The sequence below is a fragment of the Pogoniulus pusillus genome, unplaced genomic scaffold, assembly GCF_015220805.1.
Source record: "Pogoniulus pusillus isolate bPogPus1 unplaced genomic scaffold, bPogPus1.pri S76, whole genome shotgun sequence".
Lineage (NCBI taxonomy): Eukaryota > Metazoa > Chordata > Aves > Piciformes > Lybiidae > Pogoniulus > Pogoniulus pusillus.
This window is the reverse complement of record NW_026974538.1, coordinates 284,958-294,641: the sequence shown is the minus strand read 5'-3', so window position 1 is coordinate 294,641 and position 9,684 is coordinate 284,958. Positions and strand designations below refer to the sequence as shown.

Sequence of the window (9,684 nt, the reverse complement as noted above, 5' to 3'; positions counted from 1 at the left end):
AGCAGCCCCTACCTGCCCGAGCCGGGCACAGACCCCCCCGAGCAGCCCCTACCTGCCCGAGCCGGGCACAGACCCCCCCCCATAGCGCCCCCCCGAGCAGCCCCTACGTGCCCGAGCCGGGCACAGACCCCCCCCAAAGCGCCCCCCCGAGCAGCCCCTACCTGCCCGAGCCTGGCACCGTGCCCCCCCCAAAGCGCCCCCCCGAGCAGCCCCTACCTGCCCGAGCCTGGCACCGTGCCCCCCCCGCCGCCGCCCGCCGCCAGCAGCCGCAGCACCCCCAGCTCCGCCAGCCGCTCCCGTGCCAGCCGCTCCCAGCCGCCGCGGGCGCGGGCGCTGCGGGGGGAGGGGTGGGGCAGGCTCTCTACCCGCACCGCGGTGCCCGCCGCCGCCAGCGCCCGCCGCGCCCTGCGCTCCGCGAACCGGCCCAGCCCCACGACCATGCCCACGCCCAGGGTGCCCACGGCCCGCGCCAGCGCCCGGTCGCAGGCCGCCAGCAGCTGGCACCGCCGCGCCGCGGGCAGCTCGGCGGGGGTGAGGTTGCGGCCGCTGGCGGCGAGGAAGAGGAGGGGGCAGTGGTTGTGGACGAAGCAGTGGCGGAAGAAGCGGTGGGGGTCGGGGCAGAGGCTGCGGATGAGCCCCCAGAACCTGGCGCCGCTCACCTCGGCCCGGGGGCAGCTCAGCCCCAGCACCGGGCGCTTGGGGTGCTCCTGGGGGGGCTTCCCCACCCCCCCGCTGACCCCCAGCCACTCCCGGACGTGCCAGGCCTCTCCGAAGGGCACCTGCGAGACGGGGGGGGGGGAAGCAGGGGGCTGGCATCATCCCCTGGCACCAGCTGCGTCTGCCCCGGGGTGGAGCCTGGGGAGGGGCACCTCGAGGAATGGGCACCCCCAAAGTGCCTCAGCTGCTGCTGGGCCTCAGCCTCCCCCAGCTGGAGATGGATGTGGGCACAGCTGGGGCACCTCCCCAGTGCCCCCCATTGCCAACCCCCACCCCCAGTTCAGCTCCCCGGGCACAACCTCCCCCAGCTCAGCCTCCTCTGGGCCTCAGATTGCCTCTCCCAAGACCCCCCAGGGATGAACTGGGACCCCCTGGGCACCTCCCATGCCCCATCTGCCTCCCGTGGGGGCGCCCATGGTACCCTCTGTGGCATCTGGGACCACGGAGGGGTCCTCTGGGTGCCAGGAGCACCCTGAGGTGGTGCCCACAGTACCCACAGGGCACCCAGAGGGCCCCTCCGTGCTCCTCACGGCACCTCCACGGCCTCAGCTTCCCCCCGTGGGTACAGGGGGGGGTGCCCAAACGCTGCCCGCTGGGCACAGCCGCCCCCGGGGCCCCGGCGCGGCGCCGTACCCCGGTCTGGGCCATGCCGAAGGGCCCCGGGTTCATGCCCAGGAAGAGGACGCGCTTGGGGCCGCGGCAGTAGCGCCGCACGAAGCAGCAGTGAGGCTCCCAGGCGTACTCCAGGGGGCTGTAGATGAGGCTCACAGGCTCCCCGCCCAGCGCCAGCCCCCGCAGCGCCGCCAGCTGCTCCTGCTCCAGCCGCAGGAACCGCTCCGCCAGCTCGCCCTCGGGCCCCTCAGCTCCCTCCTCATCCTCATCCTCATCCTCCTCCTCCTCCTCCGCGGCTTTCGCCTCCGCCGCCGCCGCGGTCACCGCCGGCGCTGCCTCAGCTGCTGCCTCCTCCATGCTGCCATCGCCTGGCGCCTGCGGAGGGGACGAGAGGGTCAGAGGCGGGGGACAGGGGACACAGAGCCCTCAGGGGGGGACCTGTGCCACACGGCGGGGGGGAGGGGGAGAGGGGCAGAGGGGGAGAGGGGCAGAGGGCATCAGGCAGAGTGTGCCCAGCAGAGGCAGGGAGGTTCTCCTGCCCCTCTGCTCTGCTCTGCCCTGCTGAGAGCTCATCTGGAGCTCTGCCTTCAGTTTGGGGCTCCCCAGCTGAAGAGGGACAGGGACTGCTGGAGAGGGTCCAAGGGAGGCCTGTGAGGATGATGAGGGGACTGGAGATGAGAGGCTGAGGGCCCTGGGGCTGAGAGTCTGGAGAGGAGAAGCCTGAGAGGGGATTGGATCAATGTCTGTGACTATCTGAGGGCTGGGGACAGGCTCTGGGGGTCAGCAGGGGGGGTCAGGCTGTGGGGGTCAGCAGGGGGGGTCAGGCTCTGGGGGTCAGCAGGAGGGGTCAGGCTCTGCTCACTGCTCCCTGGGGCAGGCCAAGCAGCAGTGGGTGGAAGCTGCAGCACAGCACAGGAGGTTCCAGCTCAGCCCAAGGGGAACTTTGCTGTGAGGGTCCCAGAGCCTGGCCCAGGCTGCCCAGAGCGGCTCTGGAGCCTCCTTCCCCGGAGCCTTCCCAGCCCTGCCTGGATGTGTCCCTGCGTGCCCTGAGCCCTGTCCGGGGGTGGCTCTCGGTGGTCCCTTCGGGTCCCTTCCCACCCCTGGCATCTGTGGGAACGGAAGCGGAAGGGAACGGGAATGGGACGCGGAAGGGTCCCTGTGCGGCTCTGCCCAGCGCCCCCCTCCCGGTGCCACCATCCCTGCCCCCGGCGCCCCCCGAACGCCTCCGGTGCTCCCCAGGCCCCCCCAGTCGCTTCCCCACCCCAGATCCCCCCCCAGGGCCCCTCGCGGCCACAGCCGCCTCCCGGTGCCCCCCCGGTGCCCCCCCCGGTGCCCCCAGGCCGTACCTGTGCCCGGGCCCAGCCTCAGCGCTCCGCCGCCGGCCCCGCCCCCTGACCTCCGACCCTTCGCGGTGCACGCCGGGACCTGGACTCGGGCAGGCCCCGCCCCCTTCCCGGCGTGCCCCGCGCGGGGTCCTTTGTCTCGGCTGCCCCCGGGCTCGGGCGCGCGGAGTTTCCCATCATGCCTCGCGTCGGGGCAGGCGGGGGCGTGGCCTTAGCGAGCCCCGCCCCTCCCCGGCTGCTCCGCGCTGGCTGCGGCGGCGCAAGGGCGACCCCTGGCGGAGCGGCAGGCACCGAGCGGGCGACAGAGGCGCAAGGGCGACCCCTGGCGGAGCGGCAGGCACCGAGCGGGCGGCGGAGGCGCAAGGGCGACCCCTGGCGGAGCGGCAGGCACCGAGCGGGCGGCGGAGGCGCAAGGGCGACCCCTGGCGGAGCGGCAGGCACCGAGCGGGCGGCGGAGGCGCAGCGGCCCCCGAACGCTTCCTTGTCCGCTGACCTCCACTCCGCTCCCCCTCCCACAGCCCCAGGGGCTGCAGCCCTCGGGCACCGTGTCCCTAGGGTGTCCCTAGGGTGTCCCTAGGGTGTCCACAGGGTGCCCCCAAACCTGAGCTCGCCCCCTCCGGGGTGCCCAGACCCCAGCCCCTGTGTCCCCGGTGGTGTCCCCACAACTCCTCCCGGGGTCCCTCGAGCAGTGTCACTGCCACCAGCCCCCAGCCGCCACCGCCAGGACCCCTCCTGGCCCCTCCCAGGGGCCCCACGCTCTTGGCACTGTGTCCACCCTCCTCGGCGTCCCCAGGGTGTCTCCAAACTCCCCCTTCCGGTACCCCTCGAGGCCATTCCGGGGGTCCCTATGCTCAGTGCGTGTGTCGTGTCCCCCCCCCCGACTGCTGTCCCCAAACCACCTCCTGCCACCTTCTGTCCCCAGCCGCTGGGCACCGTTTGCGTCGCAGCCTCCAGTACCGCGCAGCGACCACCAGGTGGCGACAGAGCCGAGCTCAGCTCCCGCCCGCTTCGCCCTGCGCCGTCCAGGGACGAGCCCTGAACCGGGGAGACCTCGGCCGAGCGGGGCCACCCTGGGGGCTGCTGGGGCCCCCCCCTAGGCCGAGCGGCGTCTCCTGAAAAGTGACCGTTTATTGGATGCAAATACAAGGGGAGGGGGGGCAGGAGAGAGAGGTGGAGTTGGTGGGGAGGGGGACGGACACAGGGCACCCCCAGTTGTTTTTTTTTTGGGGGGGGGGGTCCCCAGCTAAAAACATCAACCATAGAAAAACAGCAAAAAAGGGGATCTGAGCCCCCCCCCGGCACTGCCCCGGACCCCTCCTCTGGGCGAGGAGGAGCCACAGGGCACGGCTGAGCCCTCCCCTGTGCCCAGGAGGGGGCACAAGAACACTGCGGGGGGGGGGGGGGGAAAGGGAACCCTTTAAGGGGGGGACACAGGGGATGGGGACACGATGATTCGGTCGGGGGGAGGGGGCAGGGGGCTATGTACAGGGTGTGTGGGGGAGGGGTTGGGGGTGGTTGTGTCTGGGGGGGTCGCCTTAGCTCCGGGGGGCCTCCCGTTCTTTGTCGCTGTCCTCGGGGTATGCATGCCAGGTCAGGCGCTCCTCGTAGAAGGCGATGACGATCTGAGGGCACTTGAGGTTGGCCTCCTTGGCCAGCACCAGGTCAGCCTCGTCTGTGTCCTTCCTGGGGGGGGGGGAGGGAGGGGGCAGAGAGAGGGAGGTCAGAAGGAAAGGTCAGAAGAGGCTGCAGAAGCAGCACAGAACGGAGCAGGTTGGGAAAGAGCTCTGAGGTCACCCAGCCTGAGCCTGCCCTGGCACAGCTTCAGGCTCTGTGCCCTCTTCTTCTGGCCCTGGGGGCCTGGCAGCAGAGCCCAACCCCAGCTGGGCACAACCTCCCTGCAGGCAGCTGCAGGCAGCAATCAGCTCTGCCCTCAGCCTGCTCTGGGCCAGGCTGCACCCCCCCAGCTCCCTCAGCCTCTCCTCACAGGGCTCTGCCCCCTCCCCAGCCTTGCTGCCCTGCTCTGGGCACCTTCCAGCACCTCAACCTCTCTCTGCAATGCAGGAGCCCAGAGCTGGGCACAGCACTCCAGGGGTGCCCTGAGCAGTGCCAGCACAGGGGCACAAGGACTGCCCTGCTCCTGCTGCCCACACTGCTCCTCAGCCAGCCCAGGATGCCACTGGCTCTGCTGCCTACCTGGGCACACTGCTGGCTTCTGTTCAGCTGCCACCCAGCACCCTCAGGGTCCTCTCTGCCTGCCTGCTCTCAGCCACTCTGTGCCCAGCCTGTGCCACTGCTTGGGGTTGTTGTGGCCAAAGGGCAGAGCCTGGCACTGGGACTGGTTCAGGCTCCTGGCACTGCACTGTGCCAACCTGCCCAGTCTGGCTCCAGTGCTCCCAGTTCAGGTCCCAGTTCCTTCCCAGTGCTTCCAGTTCCCTCCTCATTCTCCCAGCTTGGCTGCCAGTCTCCTCCAGTCCCCTCAGTGCCCCCCCGGGGTCGCTGTGCTCACCACTTCATCAGGAACATGAGGTCCCCGCAGGAGTCTGTGGCGCCAATGATCTTCTCCGGCTCCAGCCCCCGCTCGAAGCCTCTGGCGATGTCACTGCCCTGCGGGGCAGGGCGGTGGGCACGGGCACAGGGGGCAGGGCATGGGCACAGGGAGGAGGGCACAGGGGGCAGGCACATCCCAGGGTCCTTGTCCCCATCCCTGGTTTTCTGTATTCATCCCCAGGTGCCAGTTCCCATCTCTGGGTACCCATCCCCATCCCAGCCCTCCTCACCCATGGGTGCCAGTCCCCACCCGTCTGCCCCCACCCCAGCATGCTCACCCCTGCGTCCCTGCACCCATCCCTACGCCCACTGCCTGCATCCCCGTGCCCACCCTCTGCATCCCCGTGCCCACCCCTGTGCCCACCTTCTGCATCCCTGTGCCCACCTTCTGCATCCCCGTGCCCACCCCTGTGCCCACCTTCTGCATCCCGGTGCCCACCCCTGCAACCACCTTCTGCATCCCCGTGCCCACCCCTGTGCCAGCCTCCCCACGCCCCTCACCTCCCTCTTCTTCTTGGCCCTGACGTCGTCCCCGCCGGCCCCCAGCCCTTTCCTCTTGGCGCCCTCGGCCCTGTCCCTCTGCCTGTTGCCTTCTCCCTCCTTCATCTTCTTGTACTTCCTCATGAACTCCGAGATCAGCTCCGGGCAGTCCAAGTTCTTCTCCGGCTCCCAGGTGTTGTGCTCCCTGCACCAAACGCTTGGCATCGGCGCTGGCACCAGCCGCGGGGGCAGCGCAGAGCCACAGGATGGGCCCCAGAGCCCTGCCCCCCCCCCGCACCCTCCCTCTGCCCTGCCAAGCCTCACCTGGAGGGTCTGAAGCACCTCCCCTGGCAGCCTGTGCCAGGGCTCCACCACCCTCCTAACGCCCAACCTGAGCCTGCTCTGCCCAAGCCTCAGCCATGCCCTCGCCCTGCCCCTGCGGCCCCTTGGAGGATGAAGAGGAGGAGGCTGAAGGGAGACCTCATTGCTGCCTGGCAGCCACCTGAAGGGACACTGGGGAGAGGCTGGAGCTGGCCTGGAGGGGGCCTGCTCCAGGCAGCTGCAGACGGGACCAGGGGAATGGCCTCAAGCCAAGGCTGGGGAGGTTGAGGTTGGACCTGAGCAGAGTGGGCAGGGCTGGAAGGAGCTGCCAGGGGAGGTGGTGCAGTCCCCAGCCCTGGCTGTGCCCAGAGGCTTGGGGCAGCTCTGCAGTGAGCAGAGCCTGAGGGGCTGGGGGGGCTGCAGGGGAGGAGGCTCCAGGGGGCACCTCGCAGAGCCTGCCAGGGCCTGGAGGGGGCTGCAGGAAGGGTGGAGAGAGGTTGGGCAGAGCCCCAGCCCCACAGCAGCAGCCAGGCTGGCAAAGCCCCTCGGGACCCCCAACCTCTGAGCCTGCTCTGCAGAGCCTCTCCTGGCACCACCTCCCCGGGCAGCCCCTCCAGAGGTGGTATCTGCTGGGAGGAGCCCCCGGAGTGGCCTTCCAGGGTCTGCAGGGGGCCACAGGAGGGGCTGGGCAGGGACTGTGGGCAGGGGCAGGCGGTGAGAGCCTGGCACGGCCCCGCGCAAGGGCACCGCCTGGCACTGCTCTCTCCAGGCGGACTGGGAGCTGCTGAGCGCCACCCTCTGGATGCGGAGCGGCAAAGCCACAGCTCCGCAGCCTTCCTCCTCCTCCTTCTCTTCCTCGTCCTCTTCTTCCTCCTCGTTCTCTTTTCCCTCCTCCTCCTTCTCTTCCTCCTTTCTTCTCTCTTTCTCCTCCTCCTCCTCTTTCTCTTTCTCTCCTCCTTTCTCCCACTTCTGCTCCCTTCTTCTCCTCCTCCTCTTCTTCTCCCCTTCTCCATCTCTTCCTCCTCTGCTCCTCCTTCTCTCCTCATCTTATCCTACTCCACCTCCTTCTCCCTCCATATCCTCCTCTCTTCTCCTCCTCTTCTTGTCTTATCCTAATTCACCTCCTCTCTCCCTCCTCCTTTCTCCCTCTCCCTCTGCTTTTCCTTCTCTCCTCCTCTCCAACTCCCTTTTCGTCTTATTCTACTCCACCTCCTCCTCTCCCTCTCCCTCTTCTTCTCCTTCTCTCCTCCCTCTCCTTTTCTCCTCCTCTTCTCTCCTCCTCTCTTCTGCTTCTCCTTCTCCTCTTCTCATCTTATCCCACTCCACCTCCTTCTCCTCTCCTTTCCCCTCTCCCTCCTCCTCCTCTTCTTCACCTTCTTTCCTCCTCCTCCTCTTTCTCCTTCTCTCCTGCTCCCTTCTCCTCTTCTTGTCTTATCCTACTCCATCTCCTCTCCTTCCTCCTCTTCCCCCTCCCTTCTCCTCCTCTTATCCCACTCCATCTCCTTCTCCTCTCCTTCTCCCTCCTCTTCTTCACCTTCTTTCCTCTTCCTCCTCTTTCCCTCCTGCTTCCTTCTCCTCCTCTTCTTGTCTTATCCTACTCCACCTCCATCTCCTCTCCTTCCTCCTCTTCCCCCTCTCCCCCTCCCTCTTATCCCACTCCACCTCCCTCTCGTTTCCCTCCCCCTCCCCCTCCCCCCCTCCCGGCCCCGGCGGCACTCACTCGGAGAAGCCTTTCCACTTGAGCAGGTACTCAGCCTGCCCCTTCACCACTCTCCGGTCCAGCACCTTCTCCACCACATACTCCTCCTCGTCGCCCGAGGAAGAGCTGTCAGCTGCCCGCTTGCTCCTCTTGCCCATAGCGCAGCGCCCGCAGGTCCTGCCGGGGGGGACAAGGCCTCAGCGGGCACCTCCTGGCACCCACCGAGGAGCCTTTGATAACCCACGGAGAGCCCCCGGCCAGCCTTTGGCACCTCCTGCCACCCACCTGGCACCTCCCCAGCTGCCCACCAACGGGCTCCTGCCACCCACCTGGCACCTCCCCAGCTACCCACCAAGGGGCTCCTGCCACCCACCTGGCACCTCCCCAGCTACCCACCAAGGGGCTCCTGCCACCCACCTGGCACCTCCCCAGCTGCTCACCAAGGGGCTCCTGCCAAGGGTTAGGTGGGAAAGAAATGGATTAGGATGGGAAAGGAATGGATTAGAGGGAAAGGGAATGGATTTGGAGGAAAAGGGAACAGATTGGGGGGGAAAGGAACGGATTAGGATGGGAAAGTGAAGGGATTAGGATGGGAAAGTGAAGGGATTAGGATGGGAAAGTGAAGGGATTAGGATGGTGAATGAATGGATGGGGGTGGGAAAGGCGCAGATCGGGGTCCAGAACGGGCGGCTTTGGGTGCAGCAGAGCCCCGGGGGTGTCGCATCCCTCCAGCAGCGAGCCGGGAGTGCGGAGGAACAAAAGCAAAGCAGCGTTCCGGAGGTGCCATGCGCCGGTTTGAGGCAAAAAGTGCCGGTTCCGGGTAAAGAAAAGACCCAACGGCGCCGGTGTCAGACAAAACCGAGCCGAGGAGGAAAATGCACCGGACGGAGGCAGAGAGCTTAACCCCGCGCCGGTTTGCGGCAAAAAGGAGCCGCCTGGGCTCGGAGCGGCCGCCCCCGACCCTCCGGTCACTGGCGGCCCCGGGGCCGAGCCGGTCCCGGTCCCGTTGCTCGACGCTCTGCCGCGGACCGGGCCGCGGGGGCGGGCCGAGCAGCGCGCCACCACCCTCCATTGGCCGGCGGCGCGCCGCGTCCGCTCGCTCATTGGCTAAGTGCGCCGCCGCTCGCCACCGCCCCGCCCCGCCTCCGTTGGCCCGCTCAGCCGTCACTCCCCCGGCTGCCCCGCCCTCCCGCTGCCGCTATTGGCCGAGCGGGCTACCCTTCGCCCCCGCCCCCCGCCATTGGCCACCCCGCCTGCCTATCCCGCCAGCGGGGCCTGCCCCCTGCCCTGCCCCCTCATTCATCTGACTGCCGCCGCCGCTACCTGGGCGGGGAGCGGCTCCGGTGCGGGTCCGTCCGCCGCGGTCTGGCCGCTTCTCTGAGCCGCCGCCGCCGCTCCGCGCTCCGCCCGCCAAAACGGCCTGCAGCGCGCAGGCGCCGCCGGCTCCGCTCGGCGCATGCGTCCGCCCGCCTATTTCCCCCCGCTCCCCCTCCGCCTATGCTCCGGTTGTTCCGTGTTAGCGCATGCGCCGAGCCGGGCCCCACCTTGGGCGCCGGCGGGCGGGCGGCCGCTTCTCGCCGCCGCTCGTACTCGCCGCCGCGGCGCTTGCCGCCGCGCCCTGCCGCCGCCGCCCGCCGCGCCGCGCCCGCCGACCTCCGCCTGGGCCGCCGCCGGGCAGCCCTGAGCGACGGTGCCTTCCGCCAATGCGAACGGCGGCACTGCTGCGCTAGCCAATGAGAGGGCGCGGGGAGGCGGGACAGCCGAGCAGGGAACCAATCCGAGGAGACGTGGGGATTCCTCGGGACGGAGCGGGAAAAGAGGCGCAGGGCGGAGCCGCGCTTGGATTCACCCAATCCTTGAAGCCGGTGGGCGGGACCTACCCTCCCTGACCCAATCATGAGCGATAGCGTGGGCGGAGCGGCTGGCGGCCTCCAATGAGGCCGCGTCGCTGAGGCTCACCGCCCA

The 9,684-nt window shown here is 69.0% G+C and overlaps 2 protein-coding genes across 5 annotated transcripts; both read right to left on the bottom strand.

The window, feature by feature from the left end:
- Positions 1-212: 212 nt before the first annotated feature.
- Positions 213-2,845, bottom strand: SMUG1 (single-strand-selective monofunctional uracil-DNA glycosylase 1). Its single transcript, XM_064140990.1, has 3 exons — positions 2,676-2,845; positions 1,351-1,704; positions 213-779 (listed from the first exon to the last, which is right to left on the bottom strand). The coding sequence occupies exons 2-3, from the start codon at positions 1,684-1,686 to the stop codon at positions 213-215; spliced, it is 903 nt and encodes a 300-aa protein (XP_063997060.1). The 5' UTR covers positions 1,687-1,704; positions 2,676-2,845.
- Positions 2,846-3,782: 937 nt separating this feature from the next.
- On the bottom strand, positions 3,783-9,354 carry CBX5 (chromobox 5). 4 transcript variants are annotated; one of them, XM_064141030.1, is made up of 5 exons: positions 9,264-9,354; positions 7,741-7,896; positions 5,721-5,904; positions 5,179-5,276; positions 3,783-4,355 (listed from the first exon to the last, which is right to left on the bottom strand). In XM_064141030.1, exons 2-5 carry the CDS (start codon positions 7,875-7,877, stop codon positions 4,208-4,210), a joined length of 567 nt encoding a protein of 188 aa, XP_063997100.1. In that variant the 5' UTR covers positions 7,878-7,896; positions 9,264-9,354; the 3' UTR covers positions 3,783-4,207. The 4 variants fall into 4 exon arrangements, with proteins under 4 accessions (XP_063997100.1, XP_063997098.1, XP_063997099.1 ...); XM_064141028.1 differs by lacking the exon at positions 9,264-9,354 and adding an exon at positions 9,043-9,178; XM_064141029.1 differs by lacking the exon at positions 9,264-9,354 and adding an exon at positions 8,137-8,755.
- Between the last annotated feature and the right edge of the window lie 330 nt (positions 9,355-9,684).